General features: G+C 41.5%; 1 protein-coding gene across 4 annotated transcripts in view; it reads left to right on the plus strand.

Annotated features, from left to right (window-relative positions):
* Positions 1 to 3,395: 3,395 nt before the first annotated feature.
* Positions 3,396 to 19,553, plus strand: part of ahcyl2b (adenosylhomocysteinase like 2b) — an 84,419-nt gene continuing 68,261 nt past the window's right edge. For 3 of the 4 annotated variants that reach the window (XM_042092500.1, XM_042092512.1, XM_042092520.1), the window contains exon 1: positions 3,396 to 3,775. In XM_042092500.1, coding sequence (XP_041948434.1) covers positions 3,464 to 3,775 — 312 coding nt within the window. In that variant the 5' untranslated portion in view covers positions 3,396 to 3,463. The remainder of the gene's footprint in view (positions 3,776 to 19,553) is intronic. The other variant, XM_042092505.1, reaches the window with a different exon arrangement.

Below are 19,553 nucleotides of genomic sequence, written 5' to 3' on the forward strand. Positions count from 1 at the left end.
AGGGGAGCTGCCTTGGTCCCCTGCTATTTTCCCTATATATGTTTCCATTGGGAAACGTCATAAGTCAGCATAATGTAAACTTCCACAGCTACGCAGATGATACCCAATTGTATATTTCTGTGGAGCCAACTAACCCAGATGGCCTTTGCTCCCTCACTGCATGCCTAACCTCCATTAATCAGTGGATGAGCAAAAATTTTCTGAAACTAAATGATGATAAAACAGAGGTACTTTTGGTTGGACCAAAACTAAAGCGAGATATTGTTCTTAGTAATCTGGGGAACTTGGCGCACCAGGTCAAACCAAAAGTAACAAGCCTCAGTGTCATCTTAGATGCAGAGTTAAGTTTTAAGCCCCATATCAGTAAAGTTACTCAGACAGCCTATTTCCACTTGAGAAACATTGCCAAAGTGCGGCCCTTTTTAACTCAACAAGATGCAGAAAAACTAATTCACGCCTTTATCACTAGCAGGTTAGACTACTGCAATGCACTTTTCACTGGTCTTCCCAAAAAACATCTAAAGAAATTGGCACTCATACAGAACTCTGCGGCTAGACTTTTAACTAAGACTAAGAAGAGAGAACACATCACCCCTGTGTTGGCTGAACTGCACTGGCTCCCTATTTCCTATAGAATTGATTTTAAGGTTATGTTAATTACTTACAAAGCTCTGAATGGCATAGCACCTTCATATATCTCTGAGCTTTTAATATCTTATCAACCACAAAGGAAACTTAGATCATCCAATTCTAATATTTTAATCGTACCCAAAGTGCTCCACAAACAAAGTGGAGAAGCTGCTTTTATCCATTATGCCCCCAAACTATGGAACACCCTGCCTCTGTACATCAAGCAGGCGGGTTCAGTAAATATTTTTTAAAAAGATCTGAAAACATACCTGTACAGTAAAGGTTTTAGTTAACTCATCTTATCCTGTAGACTACTTTTTCAGATTATTCTACATCTGCTGCTATTGGAGGGTGCAGCCAGCCAGAAGCAGATGGGCTCCCCCTATTAAGTCAGGTTCTGCTCAAGGTTTCTTCCTGGAATATGGGAGTTTTTCCTTGCCACAGTTGCCATATGGCGTGCTTGTGGGGGGTAAGAGGGTTAAGGCTGCCAGTCTTATGACATGTCATTTTCTATATTTTTGATATGTTGCTGAGTTGATCATAAACGACCCCTAGCAATGAAGAAAAGTGATTGATAATGACTGACCGACTATTATTGTGTTACATGCTTCAAATGTAAAGCACTTTGAGCTGCATTCTGTGTATGAAAGGTGCTATACAAATAAAGCTTATTATTATTATTATTATATATTTTTTTATTCTGTAAGACTACATCATACACGAGCTATACGGTAAGTGTAGTATTTTTACAGTGGAGGCACCGCGCTATTTAATTCTTTGATTGTACTTAATTGTTAGCCTACTGGTATTCAGAGATCTCAGCCAGCTCACCATTCCACCGCTGAGACCTTCAGGATGCTGTTTGCGCCATTGTGCTATGTATTGTAACTAGTGCCTATGCACACACCCGTTAAGGGGTTACATGTGTATGTTATGGAACAGTCTAGTGACACATTTCATGGATGCCCTTTTGGACATAAACCTACTCATTTGCACCACTGGTTAGATGTAGGCTACAGCTGCATTTCGTTTTAGGCTACTGTATTTCACTTGTGCAATGACAATAAAGTCGAATATACTGTAATCTAATCAAAAGACTATATGAACTAGCCTAAACATGAATAAAATCTTGCATATTATGTAGTAAGAAAAATTCACAAAAACCCATGGCATGACCTCTCTTCCTGATAGCTGTTGTTGTACCTTTGTGCAAAAATGTTAACATACAGCCCTGATATTGCACATACCTCATGTCAGACTATTCTGTCTGAAACGCCATGCTGATGCTGCACCCTAAAATAACTAGCCCTCATCACCTCACACATGAAACATAAAAAGCTTAATGCAAAAAAATACAAATGAAATGTTAATGAGAAACTTTCTGATAGTTGGGAATGGAAAAATCATTAGATTAATCGGAAAATAAGATCATTAGATTAGTCTTCTTAGAAAATAATTGTTAGATTAATCATTTATAAAATAATCGTTTGGGACAGCTCTATTTGCAATATACATGTCTTTGAAATCATTCCCACAATAAATATTATGTTTTAATGAGTGATCAATTGTTGATAAAGTGAGTAACTTTTCATTACAAAGAAAACAACCACACAGAGTCATTTTTCACCTACTCATGCATCGAAGGGTAAGTCAACATTCCAGTTTATTCAGAAGCCGAGATATTACAATTTTTAATTTTAGGGTGGCCATTTTTAAACTTCAATATGGCCGCCATATAGACATATGAGCAAATTATTGATTTTCTGACTCCATTGATTTTCTGACTCCTTATAACCTTTACAAAAATTAGCAAATCCCCAAAAAATTCCCACAAAGGTTCAAATCTGAATATAATGAACCTGACTAAGTAGGCGGCAGGGGGATCCATCTCTTGCATAATAATTTAAAAAGAAGCCTACTTCAGGCTACTTTTTTTTAACTTATTTTTAATACAAAATAGAAGCCATATTTTAATAGGCTAGAGGACATACTGTATTTCCGTCATAGCCTATTTGCAAAAGAGCCTATGGCATCTGAAATGTGGCGTTGGTATTCGATGTAACGAACAAAGTGTGCTATGTAACGAACAAAGTGCTCTTTTTTAACTCTTTAAATCTCAAAAATAATTTCAAGTTTTTTGCCTGAAATTGCACTGTGCCTATTTACAAGGGCATTGTTCCCACCTCTTCTGGGGCCTACCATCAAATAGAAAGCTGAGAACCTCTAGTTTTCGTAGGAAACAGTCAAAATAAATGTGTGATGTACTCACAAAGAGTTACAGAGGCTAGAATATAGTTTTTTCTTTCTGCCGGATTATAAGCATCTCTGAACTGACCACATTTCAGCCCTCTAGGTCACTTGATATGACTTAGAAACACAACTAAGCCCCAGCACCAGGTCTTGTGAAGTAGATCAATATAGAATGAAAATATGAGTGCTTTAGACTATTATTTGCCAAGGTATGCTCATGCGTTTTGTAAAATGCCTATGGAAACTCCTCATAGGACTTTTTGTTATCCAAAATGCATACTGACAATCAAATGCTTACTGCACATGAACCCCTTTGTGTAGAAGCATAATCCTGGTCTCAAATGAAAGATAAGCATACAATTATCTATCCAACTTCTAATTATATGATGAAGGTGTGTTGCTGACATCTTTTATGCAAATATAGATATGTTTTAGCAAATTATAGAGCGTAGGAAGTCTAATCTGGGACTGCAATTCGCCCTAATGACTCCAACTACCAGAATCCTTTGCTTGTACTCGTTCCACCATTCATATCCGTTCGTGTCACGTCAGTGCTGGGAAAAAAGGACTTGTAATTGCAGCGATGTCAGTTCAGGTTGTGGCAACGAAAATGGCCGAGGTCGAATTAAAAGACGTCCCAAGCAAAGACTTGTCTCCTATCTCGCCCCTCGCATCTAAGTCGGACGAGAAAGACGGCACCAAAACCGAGCCCTGTGCGGCTGTGTCCTCGGCTACGTCTCCAACCGCGGAGCCCACTGTGAGGGCAGACTCAAGCCCGAACCCCACGAAGATGCCGCAGGCTTCAGCAATGAAGCGTCCTGACCAGCAACAAAACGGTGGCGAGGCTTTTGTGAACCAAGACGGTACTGTTGCTGAAGCCCCGAGGATGAAAAAGGTAATGGGTGGTTTTGTTGTGTAATTCACTATCTTTGTTGTCTTGTGCGAGAGACGTGTACGGATTTGAGCTAGCTAGCTAATAGTTAGCTCTTCTCCGGCATTGTGTGACGATGCTCGTATTCCATAAGCCAACGTTAGCTAGCGTGCTATGTATAGGAATACGTTACGGGCATGGAGTAGAGTTTGATACTTCCATGGAGCAAGGGTGACACGTTGGGTGATAGTTTTGGCTGATAGTTGTTTCTTTAATATCATTCCACGTACTCCAACGTGTACTTGTCTTGATGTCATCCCTGTATTTTGGGTGCACTGCGCTGTCGTGGCGTTGCAGATGCACGTAACGTTGCTACCACGGTCAAAGTATTGTGTGGTGTCCGGATTGAGGTCTTGCGTTAACTATGACACGACATCACCCAGCATTAGTGAATGTGAATAAACTCGAATGTACATTGTAGTGCGCACAACTTGTTTCGTGTCTCCAGAATATGAAATGAAGAGAGAGAGAGAGCCGAGGTTTAACTTGTGTTTGTGTTGATCACGTCATCTTCGTTTGTGGGGAATTGCTGAGTTTTGAAGAACAGTTACCATGCAGCGGACGATGAAAGTGGTGTGTTCCAGCCCTGGCAGTCGCATCCTGATGGTCCGGATATATAAGCCAGTGCTTTCACGCATGATCTCCCGGTTGTCGCCGAGTTATCAGTGTGTGGTATATTGGGCTACCATGTCGCACCCTACACCACACGAGGGAAAGACCGTTCGTTCCGGATTGGGTGGAAATAAGGAAATCTGTTTACAAACAACAGTTGCTTTGGTGCACTGCCCACACTAACTTCTTAAACAAGAACTCCTTTCAGTATGCTGACGAAAACACCATAATCTTAAACATACACTATATAATAATAATAATAATAATAACAATAACAATATGGACAATAATAACAGTAATAAGTGGTAGTAGTAGAAGTATAAAAGGAAGATCGCAGTACAGTGTGAGTTGGCTAAAAGTTGTCTTCCATTATAGCATATGGTGGGTGAGACATTTTTCAAATTCTCCATGACCTGTGTGCGCCTCAACTTAGTCACCAAATGGGGTTAGTGGTTAGCTAGTTGCCACTCAGCACTGCATTGTGGTGTTTTAACTATCTTTTCAACACTCTCTATGTTGTGTTAACACTGTTCAACTCTGTTGTGTTAACAGTCTGTTCAACTCTGTTGTGTTAACAGTCTGTTCAACACTCTGTTGTGTTAACAGTCTGTTCAACACTGTTGTGTTACCAGTCTGTTCAACACTCTGTTGTGTTAACAGTCTGTTCAACTCTGTTGTGTTAACAGTCTGTTCAACACTCTGTTGTGTTAACAGTCTGTTCAACACTGTTGTGTTACCAGTCTGTTCAACACTGTTGTGTTACCAGTCTGTTCAACTCTGTTGTGTTAACTCTCTGTTCACGACTCTCTGCATTGTGTTAACACTCTGTTCAAAAGTCTCTGTTGTTAATTATCTGCTCAGAGTGCTTCTGCTTGCTCAGTAATTATTACTCAAACTCGTCTAGCTGTTAACTGCACACGCAAGGGTCCTCATGTTCACTGATGGTACATTAAATCTTGTGTGTGTGTGTGTGTGTGTGTGTCGTAGTCCAGAAGATTGTGTTGTGATAAAGGCTGAGGCATTTGATTGTAGATTACAGGGAGATATTTATTGTTGTGCTAATAAAGCAGAATAAAGCCGCACACACACACACACACACACACACACCACAATATCAACATTGACCCCCCCACACAGTAATTTTCCATGTTGTACTATTTAAATTGGATGAAATCCTTTCATTGTAGAGCTATGTGCACCTTTGCACAGTGTCTCATTGTCTCTCTGTCTCAACGGACATGCATGCATGTTTAAAGAAAACATTATTGGCATCATAACCCCGCTACATAGATTTGTTCAAAACTGTTGCAACTGTTGCAACAAAACTCTGCAACACCCGCCCCCCCCCCCCAGGACTGCTTGTCCTTTCGGAATAAAGGTTTAATACAGGTGTGTACCGAACATACCCTCTGCAGGTTTAATACAGGTGTGTACCGAACTTTCCCTTCTGCAGGTTTAATACAGGTGTGTACCGAACATACCCTCTGAAATGTTCAGCAGTTATCAACGGAAGGCTTTTTTGCTTGTGGACCATGTTTCAATGTCCCCACCACATGTCACTTTAGTCATGAGCACCATTTCCAAATGCTCTTCCTGATGCTCCTCAGCAGAATTGTCAGTGTATGGTAGGCACCAGTACCTACAGGCTTACGGTACTGGAACTTAACTGAACCGTGACCGCAAAAACAAAGTACACATGAAGCGTGTTTTTTGTGTACCGTAACACCCCTAGTGAGGGCGTGTGTGTGAGTTAAATGAGTTCAGTTCCTGGGTGTGAGACATGATTCAGTGTTTCCCATAGAACTGAATTATATTTGTGGGGGTAGGTTTGCAGAATTAACTTGAATTCAACAGTTTTTAACAAATTAGCGTAGCGTGGTTATGATGAACCAGATTTAAGCACAATTTAGAACAACCTGGAAAATCATTGTGTGGTGGTTAATGTTGATATTGTGGTGGGCCGCCACAAATAAGTCAATGTATGGAAACACTGGTGTGTGTGTGTGTGTGAGAAACACTGCGATTTATGGTGCATGGAGCAAAGGCAGACGTGACCGCACACTGAGATTAGTGGATAAAAAGTCCAGTGAATGAAAATGGATTTAGTCTGGTGTGCGTGTGTTTGTGTGTGCATGTGCTTGAATAAAAATGGATTTAAAAACGGAGGACGTCAAAGCACATCTAATATCTAATGGCAACTAGCCCACAAATGAAACGGCAAAACTTCTGTGACTGTTTGCTTTTAGTGGTGACCGTGGGTCATGGGTCATGCTTGGGGTTGATGTGGTCTGTGGTATGAGACAGGGGTGATAAGAGATGGAGTCTGACTGGGGTGATGGTGATTGAAGACCAGGGATGGTCCAAATAAAGGGAACCGCAGTAGTCCAGTCTAACCCCAACATAATATGTCACATTTGTGTGTGAGTGTGTGTGAGAGTGTGTGAGAGACATGAAGTAAACCTGGCAGGAATTTACAGTTGTCCAGTTATGAAGTCTAACCAGCCCTAACTAGAGCCCGACCGATAAAGGATTTTGAAGGCCGATACCGATACAAATATTTGTTGATTTAAAAATCCGATATCCCTAACATTAGTTATTTCTAGTTAGTTAGAGTATTGACTAAAATAATATGATAATGCATTTTAAAAACAAACTTGTTTATTTTTAAATAATATTGTCACAGAGGAACATTGAAATATATTAAAGTTCTGATAAATAAAATGTATAAAAATAGAAACTTAAGATATGAAACTTAGTCTTTTGAACAAAAACACGATAACAACAACAATCAAATCAAAGTTACCAGTATTAAAAGACTTGGTAAGCTTCATAAATAAAACTTTGAACTAAGACTTAATAATTACAAAAAATAATGATGACATTATTACTATCATCATTTGTATTATCATTAAACAAGATAAAGGTCACTCTTAAATGTTTGAGTGTGCGTGTGTAATAATTAGTCCCTACTGCCTTATAAGCTACCTTATAATTACAACGTCAGCTTGCTTATCCCTTTACCTGCACTTTTAAAATTATTTCCATCAAGCTACATCAAACCATTTTCAATCATCAGTTGCTGCCTGCCTTCTAAAACCTACTATTTAGTGATCTAAATCCATTATGTAACCCGTTAATGCTGCTGCTGAACAGTATGAAACGCACACTTGGCGTCATTGGATTTCACACACGTGTAAAAGAAAAGCTAACTTTTATGCACAAGCTACATTTGATACTTTTTCTCTAGGCCCAAATGTTCACTCCTCGCACGTCTAACTTACATTTTACAATGCGGGGACTGTAACTACAGATATACTAGTTATAAATACAGTAATCATTACTTTATTTAGGCAGAACAAGTTCGTTGTGGTTTCCAAGCTCATTAATGTAAACGTTAGCGGTCTTCCACTGATATTCATGGCATTAGCTAGCTTTGTGGTTAGCTAGTCTATGATGAGCCATAATTTAGCAATGGATAACGTCATACTGCAAATTGTAAAACATACGCTTTCAAAATAACAGGCCGGGGAGAGATGATGCGTCTCACTGCTATAACTGTCACGCTATTAAAGAAATACATCTTCAGTCACATTGTCAAAAGTTAAAAGGACAGACAGTCAATTACACTGTAACAACGTAACGTAATTACTAGCTAATTCCGCTTCACTCTCGGCTTATTTACCAGCAGCAAAACTGGACATTGTTTTCAAGAATTTGGTCATGCTTATTTGAGTTAAAAGAACTGATGGGGATGTTCTTTTAATTGTTATTCAAGCAATGTATGTCTCGTGACCAAAGCACCATGAACACACTTCACTGATGATCTCACTCGCGGATAACTGGTTCTCTCTGCCCGACTCTGGCTGGATCAGCAGGCTGCAGGATGTGTGGGTTATACACGAGTGTTGCCAGCAGGGATGGTGTAGAGCAGTGTTTCGCAGACTTTTTTTCTGGGGACCCACTTTTTAAAAAAAACAGACCATCGCGACCCATTTCACTTCAAATCTACCCTGCAACCACCAATATTGTTTTAGGCCACAGGTTCTCCAACTTTTCTATGCCTTCCCCAACCATACATTGCTGGATCTCTATAGATAAATCCTGCTTTGAACATGGTTGTGTTGAGCACCGTCAGCGTGAAAAGTTGGAAATGACTACTGAAAAGATACGTTTTAATGCGCATCCGAGAGTTTGGGGAAATTCTTGCATGTTGCGCAGTCGTCATTCGTCAGCATAGTAAGCTGTTCCTGTATTTCTAAAAAAAATGTTGTAGGCTACGTTGCTTTGCAGACAAATGGATCCATAACATTGTGGACATCAATTCCGATGTAAACAGCAAATAACTCAAGTCGTTATATTGTATTGTTGTATTATATTATATTGCAGTGGTCGCCAACCTGTAGATCTTTAGGACTTGCCCAGTAGATCCCGAGAATAGCAGGAAAAATAAAAACGGTCACCAAATTCTTGCATGGTCGCCAACGTTTACAGGGCCTAAAAATCAGCGCGGGATTGCGGGTGTAGCGCATGATTTATTCAAAACCTGCAACTCTAGCCATCATAATGCGAGAAATTCCTGCACATATTTTACAGCGCTGTCTGATAACGTTAATCTAATAATGGAGCGGCGTGAATGCGGGACCGGAAGGACCAACGTCTGACTTGAACCGAACATGCAGACACACACACGCGCACAGCACCACTTTGCAGGTGCGCTCTCTCTCTCTCTCTCGCAACAGGACTTGTCACCGCTGAAGTTAAATTATGCTAGGTGCTTCTATATCAACTGCTAACTGACAGAAAAATCGAATGTTTAGCGATCAGGAACTGTCAGGAATTTGTTCTCCATTTGAAGAATGCAATCGATTACGTACGTCCACAGACAGTTACAGACACAGAGCGCATTGTAGACCTTGGCCACATTACTTACGGTTACTTTCACTTCCTAGAGTGCGCATTCATTTGCCTACGTGAAAGATGCTTCATACCAAAACAGCGATCAAACATTATCAGATGTATCATGACGTGTTGTCACAAACACTTAGGCGTACTCCAATTAGAAAATCATCATAAATAAAGACTATAAGTGTTAGGCTATCTCATTTATGCCTGTAGCCTATAAGGGGGTGGAGGATGTGATAGGCTATTTTTGACCTGATGCATTTGCCTAAATAAAAGGCCTTAAATTGGAAGTATTTTAGCTTTGATTATCTTTTGACGCTTCACGGTAGATCTTGTCTTTGTTCAGGGCGAGGTCAGGGATCTTGGGCTCAAAAAGGTTGGTGACCACTGTTATATTGTATAGTCGTTATAGCCGGAATAGCCGGAAGAATGCACCTTTACTTTGGAGATGGTGGAAAAGGTAGGAAACTAGAGGAATAGTGTTTAAAATGCCTAATATAATGCACTTTTGTGCATTTTAAATCAGAAATAAGAATGTGAGGAGGTTGCTATTAACTTTAAAGATTGCATCTACAATCGAAACTATCTACATGCACATTGAATGGCCTTATGTCCGGTCTATGGATGTCTGCTTTAGTTTACAGCACGGTCACTAGATTTTAATCAGTAAAGTTGAGAAGCTGGTATCTGTTAATGTTAGTGCAAATAGGCGGATTCATGTCCCTTGTAGTTTGCAATTGCGACGTACATAGCAGGCGCCCCACAGAACGGTTTCATTTTGAGAGGTAGATATCCATGCTCTGGCACCCCCTCTGCGACGCGTTCATCCCCCAATTTCATGAGCTTTTATGACAAAAATGTGACTGTGTTAGTTAGAAAACTGTGAGCTTTCCTGGTATCAAATGACAAATGGTATAGGCCTATAACACAACATAAATTGTGCTGGCGACCCAAATAAAATCTCCTACGACCCACCCGTCGGTCGCGACCCAGCCTTTGGGAAACACTGGTGTAGAGTGTCCTCTGGTGGACAAACTATACAACGGCAACACTCATGACATGGTTGAAGGGTGTTTCGTCCGTTGTTATTTTATTTTTAAAATATTCATTTATCGGCCATTATAAATGACATTAAGACAGAATTACTGTTTCCATCATCATGAAAGACAGAATTGCCTTGAGATTGGAAATGGTTCTTAACCCTTAGAACCCGATTGCAAAGTGCGTCAAAAAACACACCCTTTCTTCTCTGTTACGTTGCTCCGCAACTTTTCATCGCAGCAAGATGAAACCTTTATTGCGTGACAGAGAAGAAGTTGTCTGCACTTGTCTGTATGTTAAAATATGAAAATAAAAAAAAACATCATGAAATTAAATCAAATTGCATCATATTTACAGTCTATACTTCTCTGCGTTCACCTGTGCACCTATTACTCTCGTTTGAATTACTCACGAACCCGTGAGCGCATGATATGGCAAGCATATCAGATGAAAGAGGAGACACAGGGCTATCCATTGGTACAAAATATGTCGATCCTTCTGGCTTATGAAAACAGACGAAGTGACTGCAAAATAATGTCATGTACAAAAACCAATGCTGCACACCCATTACTCTTGTTTGAATTACTGACGGACCTGTGATTGGATAGATATGCCATGCATGTCAGATGAAGACATTTTAGTATTTTTTATTTTTATTTTTTTGGCCTTTTTATGCCTTTAATGATAGTGACAGTGGAGAGTGACAGGAAGCGAGTGGGAGAGAGAGCAGCTAAGTATATTTTGTTGGGCTTTATGCCTTTAATGATGGGACAGTGGAGAGTGGAGATGGACAGGAAGTGAGTGCGTGAGAGTCAGGGTGTAGTCCGGAAAGGACCACGGGGCGGGAATCGAACCCGGCTCGCCGGCGTACGGTGCAGGTGCCCCAGCCAGTCGTGCCACAGCTGGGGCCTCTATAATTTGATACCAAGTACATCCTTCTGGGTTATAAAACAGACGAAGATCTTCACCATGATCTTCAGTGTCCAAGGTCACACGAAGGTCAAGTCTAGTCAAACCAGGAGGGTATTTCCCCCACAGAGCAATATCATATGTCAAATTTGTGTGAGTGTGAGTGTGTGTGTGTGTGAGAGAGAGAGAGAGAGAACATCATATGTCACATTTGTGTGTGTGTCTGTGTGTGTGAGAGAGAACCTCATATGTCACATTTGTGTGTGTGTCTGTGTGTGTGAGAGAGAACCTCATATGTCACATTTGTGTGTGTGTGAGAGAGAGAGAGAGAGAGAGAGAGAGAGAGAGAGAGAGAGAGAGAGAGAGAGAGAGAGAGAGAGAGAGAGAGAGAGAGAGAGAGAGAGAGAGAGAGAGAGAACATCATATGTCACATTTGTGTGTGTGTGATAGAGAATTTCTTTGTGTGTTTCCTAATGTGTATGTTTATGTACTGTTTTTATGTATAAACAGTGTGTGTGTGTCTGTGTGCACGTTGCACGAGCACGTGAGAGTGTGTGTGTGTGTGTGTGTGACGAGCTGGTACATGGATCTGTGTGACCTCTGGTCTCATGATGTAATGGGGTCGGCACTGGAACTCAACTAGTGCTGGGCGGTATACCGGTTCACACCGTATACCGGTGTATATTTTCGTTATGATATGAATTTTTAATATACCGCCATACCGGTGTATTTGATTACACAACGTTTGGAACGCTGCACGCGCGACAGTGTTTCCGACGGGACTTTTTTCACTTGCACGCATGGTGCCACTGCGAGGCGTAGTGAGGGTTAACACAAAACACCTACGTTTTTCCCCTGAAGTATGACCCTTAAGGCTTACTTTCTCCTTAGATAAGGGGTTTATTTAAGGGTGTTGCACAGAATACCTTAAATTGTTTCTTTAGTTAAGGAAAAACGTTAAGGGATTAAACATTGAAAGTTTAATGAGCTTATCATTCATCTCACCTTAAGAATATTTGCTGAAATTATCCAGGTAGCAAGTAAAGCATGTTATAGACATGCACTGAGCAAAAAGAGAGGGATGCATGGGCTAGTCTTATCTTTTTCCTGACAGAGAGGGAGGGAGAGAGAAAGAGAGGAATGCATGGAGAAAGAGAGGGAGAGAGGGGGATGCATGGAGAGAGAGAGAGAGAGAGAGAGATGCATGGGCTAGTCTTATCTTTTCCCTGACAGGGAGAGAGAGAGAGGGATGCATGGGCTAGTCTGATCTTTCCCTGACAGAGAGAGAGAGAGGGATGCATGGGCTAGTCTGATCTTTCCCTGACAGAGAGAGAGAGAGGGATGCATGGGCTAGTCTTATCTTTTCCCTGACTGAGAAAGAGAGGGATGCATGGATAGAGAAAGAAAGAGAGGGATGCATAGAGAGAGAGAGAGAGGGATGCATGGGCTAGTCTGATCTTTTCCCTGACTGAGAAAGAGAGGGATGCATGGATAGAGAAAGAAAGAGAGGGATGCATGGATAGAGAAAGAAAGAGAGGGATGCATGGAGAGAGAGAGAGAGGGGGATGCATGGAGAGAGAGAGAGAGGGGGATGCATGGAGAGAAAGAGAGGGATGCATGGATAGAGAGGGATGCATGGAGAGAAAGAGAGGGATGCATGGAGAGAAAGAGAGGGATGCATGGATAGAGAGAGAAAGAGAGGGATGCATGGATAGAGAGAGAAAGAGAGGGATGCATGGATAGAGAGAAAGAGAGGGATGCATGGGCTAGTCTTATCTGATCCCTGACCGTCCCCATCTCTGTCTTGTCCAGATACGTAGTGAATGTGCTTCTGGGACTCCAGTCCTTACATTACATACCTACACACCTTAGTTCTTATAGTCGTTTTATATGCAAACACACACACACAGAAGATGGATGCTGCTGCTGGTGAACAGCGTGACAGGAGTTAAGCTTTTTTTAAGTTGGCAAAAGATTGATCAACTAGCCAACTAGCTCCGCGGGTGGGAAAACGCATGGGACTCATGAGTTGTAGCGCTATCCTATTGCGTGTAGAGGGAATTTGAAAGACAACCGATTATCCCGCCCCTCGGACTGAGCACTGCGAATGGCGAGTCCCCAGACCCTATATCTTGATGTGGGTCTGCTCGTCAGGCTAGTATGTAGGTGTAATTGATTGTGATTTTGCTGTATGTAGGCTAACATAATTGCTGTATGTAGGCTAACATAATCTTATACATAATTGATAGGTTATGTTATTGGCTTATAATAATGGCACTTCTTGATAAGACTCTGAGATGGAGTTTCTTGATTTGCCTTGCGTTAGCCTTCTGGTATGTGTGTGTATGCATGCATGTGTGTGTCAGTCATTATAGGGATGTGTGTGTGTGTGTGTGTGCGTTAGCCTTCTGGTGTGCTAAAATAAAAGAACTCTGCAGTTCTGCCCAACCTGTGGATTAGAATGCAGCTGTGTGTCGAGTTGAAAGCTACTCAAAGTTATGGAGAAGTTTTGCCCTGAAAATGGGTGGGAACCCTGCGTGTTTGTGTCCGTGTGCGTGTGTACTTTAGTCTCTCTGCCCTGTTACACCCCTGGTGTTCAGCTGGGGTCACTTAGCACCCAAGTTAATAATCAGTCAGCCCAGTAGTGGCCAGCCTCTCACTTGGCCCGAGTCACACACACACACACACACACACACATCCCTAATGGCAGCGGCACAAACTCAGAGATGACTTGCCGCAACACCACACACACACCAGTCTTGAAATAATGACTGACACACACACACCACTCATGACGCGATCACCATCTTGATAGTATTTTATGTTTGTGATACCTGCAGATAGCATTTGGCCTTCAGTGCTATATCAAACTGCCTCCAACCAGCCTAGTGGCAGGCCCCCCCCCCCCCCCCCCCCCACACACATACATACACACACACACACTTACACACACACACACACACTATCTAGCGGCAGCCCAAAGCAATGGGTAATTCAGTAATTCATGTGGTGTGACTGTGAGGTGAAGATTTTTCCATGGCGCACATCAGAGAGGATGGACACACACACACACACACATAGTAGTAAGAGTTAACATTTCACCAGGGAAAGTAGAAATTAATTGACTAACTTGCACCTTTGTGTGTGTTCTTATCTGTGTATTGGTGTGTGTTGGTGTGTTAATCTTGTAGTGTCTCAGAAATGAGTCATTCCAGGTCAACTCACATAAGGTTGTTGCTGCTGCTCTGTCTCAGAGGTTGTTCACACCCTATCTATATCATGAATGGGTCACACACACACACACACACACACACACACACACACACACACACTATACATACTCACACATATACACACCCTATCTATATCATGAATGGGTCACACTCACACACACACACACACTATACATACTCACACATATACACACCCTATCTATATCATGAATGGGTCACACACACACACACACACACACACACATACACACACACTGTTCCAGCTAAGCAGAGAGAGAGAGTCCGTGTGCAGGGTGTGATGTTTGTGTGTGTTGTATTAAAACACACCATGCAGGGCTCCAGAGTGCGACCAATTTGGTCGCATATGCTACCTAATTTTTCAAAAGTGCGACTAAATAAAATCGGAGGTCGCAACGGTGCGACCAGCTATTCAAGAGAGGAAAAAGTGTCCGCATTGAAACTCTACCTTTGGTTCAATAACAGACACATATTTGGCCAATATCGTGGTTTAAACAAATCACAGATAGTGAAGGGCGGGACCTCCCCTCTGATTGGCCGTGGCCCAGTGCCTGTGTGTAAATTTGAAAATGCATGTGCTGCAGAGAGAGAGAGAGAGAGAGGGAGGTCAGAGACCCGTCAGATAAACAGAGTGGATGTAGTTGCATTACAGTGTGGTCACATAGGCCGAGATAAATGTCCCCTCTCCCCACTGCCTTTCAGCGGCTGGCAGCAGCAAACCGATCAGACGAGCCCGAGATGATGATCAAGTTTATCGTTGCCTAAGATAGGCCTAGTGAAACTTCCCTTCACCAAGTTCAGTCTGAAATAATTATTCACCAGAAAAATAGTTTGAACGTAAACCCGACGTACAGGAATGCCACTTGCGCCAAATTTATAGGAGTCATTGCAGATGAAAAGACGTCTTAAAATGTCGAACAATGCACACAAGGCCTTCCCGAACGACAGAGATACAGATATCGCCGAAAAGGAGTGCGTCATTGACCGCAGTTACATGCAGGGAGTAACCCGGTTTTCAACAGCTTTATTCGTTTTGCGCGCGAGATGTACGGTGAATTGAATGGACACATTTAGATCGAGCATGGCAAGTCATTGCAATAGCCTATAATAATAGGCCTACCATTTTGTTACTGCATTAACCATAGTGATGTTCTTATTGAAAATTTAAAAATACTAAAATTAAAAAGTAAATTGCATTGTCAAATGATCATTGCAATCATCATTGCAAAATCACATAAAAAATCCCCCAGGCTACTTGGAACATCTCTTTTTAAATTGTGCTCAAATACTTTCTATGGAAGATGCTAGCATGGCGAGCTGGTTTATCCAAGGCCTAAAGATCATGAAGGATAGTATGTAAAACATTGAGCCATGAGATGTGCAGTTTGAAGCCCTTAAAAGACGTGCACTGTTAATTTACTCACTGTTATTTTTATTTAATTCATCTTGAGATGTTTTTAAGTTTAAATTTCAGCTCAGTGAAGCACTTAAAGCACCAACACTTCATTAAGTTACTTTTCTTGTAGAATTGTAAATCATAAGTCATAGGACAACCTATATAGGACAGTAACTAAGGAAGAAAAGTGAACCTGCTGCGGTGTTAAATGCCATGTGGTTGAAAATTTGGGTGCACCTAACTTTTGTGCTGGTGCACCTAAGAAAAAAAGTTAGGCGCACCAGTGCAACCAGTGCAAAAAGTTAGTCTGGAGCCCTGCCATGTTGGTTGCATCCCACTTCTGCACCGATGGGTACCTATTTAACCTATGGGTTACACACACACACACGGTCATCAGTCTAGTCAAAATGCAACACCACCCTTCTGCTGTCTATTTCTATCTGTTTCCATCACCATTGTGTGTGTGTGTGTGTGTGTGTAATATACTTATCACCATTGTGTGTGTGTGTGTGTGTGTGTGTGTATGATATACTCATCACCATTGTGTGTGTGTGTGTGATATACTCATCACCATTGTGTGTGTGTGTGTGTGAGATATACTCCTCACCATTGTGTGTGTGTGATATACTCATCACCGTTGTGTGTGTGTGATATACTCATCACCGTTGTGTGTGTGTGAGAGATATACTCATCACCGTTGTGTGTGTGTGTGTGTGTGATATACTCATCACCATTGTGTGTGTATGTGATATACTCATCACCATTGGCCTGTCTTTCTGTGTGTGTCTCTTCTAGTCTGTGTGTAGGCGTGTGTGTGTGTGTAGGTGTATGTGTATATGCGTGTTTGCGTGTGTGTGTGTGTCTGTATGGGTGTGTCTGCATGTCTGTTTGTGTGTGTGTGTCTTTCTACCCTGCTGTTAGAAATAGAGTTGCAATTATACAGTCTGTCATTACTCCAGGAATGGAGTGTGTGTGTGTGTGTGTGTGTGTGTGTGTGTGTGTGTGTTGTTTGTATGTATAGGGCAGACCACTGGGCATGGTTAAAGTTATATGCGTGTGTGTGTTTGTGTTTGTATGTTATGCATGTGTGTTAATAGTGTGTGTGTGTCTATGTGTTTACATGTTGTGTTTGTTTGTTTGTCTCTCTGTGTGCTTTCGTTCGTGCGTGCGCCGTGAATGCGTGCGTGCAGAGCAAATAATGACCCTCGTTTCCAAGGTGATCGCTACTGACATGCCTCCCATCCGTTTCGTTAACTTTAAATTAAATTCAATTAAATTTATTAAGCCCGAGTTTACAGTTCCATTGAGAGAGACCATCACTGTTAGACCCGAGAAACTTTTGGATGATAATGCAAGTGAGTTGACACATCACTTGATTAATTAATTATACTGTTTGTTTTATATGATGACATCACTTGATTATATGATGACATCACTTGATTAATTATACCGTTTGTTTTGATTATATGATGACATCACTTGATTAATTATACCGTTTGTTTTGATACATGGGCTTGATTATATGATGACATCACTTGATTAATTATACCGTTTGTGTAGTGGCAAAAACTTTGTTTGTTTGTCCCTATGACACTTCTAATTGTTCGTCTCACCACTTCTAGGGAATACGGGTGCTTGGGTTTCTTGACACATAAAAAGATTGTCCGACCAACGTCGTCCGTGAACTGATGGTATTTATTTGTTACACAAATGAAAAGAACTTAAAACATAAAGTATAGTCTCTATTGTCTGGTTGAGCTGAGCTGAGCTGAGTTCATTCCGCGCGTTCGCGTTGCTCCTGTCACGCTCACGTTGAGTTGATGTTGATGCATTGACGGTCAATGATAGTTGGCTCAAGCACCGGAAACCCTCCTGTGACCTTGGCTTGACACCCCTTTTTTCGTTGCACCCCCATTACCACTAAAGGGAAGGCATCTGAGTTTACAAATCACGCGCAGACGCGAATGCATCTTGATGCGTTGTAAGACAAGAGCCCAATTAAACTTGTCTGATCCAGCAACGATTATGTGAATGCAGCACCTATGCATTTAGCCTATTAAACAGAGAAAGCTAAATTTTGCCGCGGATGCAACGCGAACACAACGCTTGCGCCGGAATAGCCTCCCTGTCTGTGTGACTTCGTGTCACGTGATATGCGTGTGAAATGTCAGCTGGAATGTGAGCCCGGCGAGGAGAGATGCTTATTGATGTCACAGGTGGAAAAAGACGTTGAGATTGGTGTAGCAACGTAGCATAGGCTGTTGTTAAAGTTAGCGATATTGGACAGAAATATAGACATAACGAGTTCATTTGATGAAGAATACGTGCAGTTCGAGCCATCTAGATCGACAAAAGGTGAAGCAAATAGGCATACTTCATCAGTATAGCTTCATCAGTATAGGCTAATGTGAATAACTAAATAGTTGAATTAAATGCTCCTAAACTGAGCTGGTGGGTTTTGTCGAGTTCAGAGACAAAAGCAGTGTTTGACATGGTAATGCTGTCTTTTAAGAAACGTTCAGTGGCCTGATCAGTAGGCCTAGTCTGTGTCTACAGGGTTTAACATGTAATGTGAACACTGTTCACACAACTTTATTGGTTGGTTAAACATACTAGCACAATGCCACAATCTGTAAGTACTAGCCTATGCTGCAGGTTAAAACTATTAAATCCAATTTTACAAATTAAAGCCTAGTCTACCCTACCCAAGTTATTTATTATCTGGTTTGGTCCAACAAATATTCAGACTTATCTTATTCAGACTCATTCTAATAGTCTAATATGAAGTGTCCATTTGGCCTATGAAATCTTCAGATGTGTATGATAATGTATGATAACTTAAGGCATATAGAAAGAAAGAAAGCTTTGAAGAAAACTCATGTAGATTACTGAGGAGGAGAGGAGGGCCAGGCTGAAGCATGTTGCCAAACAGCGCAAGTGGGCCCCTTCACACTTAGGCTCAAGCCAAAAAGAAGAAATAAAGGTATTTTTTTGTAAAAATTAGTCATTTTGTAGTTTGTTTTCTTTATAAATCTCTGGTTTTAGGCAACTTGATACTCCATGGAAGCTATGCACTATTGGCAACAATGTCACCAATGTCGCGCTTGTTTTGCTATGAAACGCCCATTTCCCTCTTCACACGCCCTTCTCACCTTTTTCACCCCTGACCCGTTTTCATGCCTGGTTTATACGAGCGTGTGCGTGCGAGCGTGTGTGTGTGTATGTTTGTACGAGCGTGTGCGTGCGAGCCTGTGTGTGTGTTTGTGCGAGCGTGTGTGTGTGTGTGTGTGTGTTTTAGAGCCCGAGTGTGTGTGTGTGTGAGCGTGACAAACCTGAGAATGTTTATCGGACGTGCTTGGTTTTTACTGCAGTAATGTTAGGCTAACCTTCATCTTAGCACCACTGGTCACCAGCTTAATGTTGCGTCCAAAGGTAAAATAACGTTAGCATTGGTTGAGTGATGGAGGCTAATTTGATTGTTGTCATATTTGTGAAACATAAACACGGTTATACTAGAGTATATTGATAACAGCACTGTGAAACATAAACACGGCACTGTGAAACATAAACACGGCACTGTGAAACATAAACACGGTTATACTAGAGTATATTGATAACAGCACTGTGAAAC

The sequence above is a fragment of the Alosa sapidissima genome, chromosome 1 (genome assembly GCF_018492685.1).
Source record: "Alosa sapidissima isolate fAloSap1 chromosome 1, fAloSap1.pri, whole genome shotgun sequence".
In the NCBI taxonomy this organism is placed as follows: domain Eukaryota; kingdom Metazoa; phylum Chordata; class Actinopteri; order Clupeiformes; family Clupeidae; genus Alosa; species Alosa sapidissima.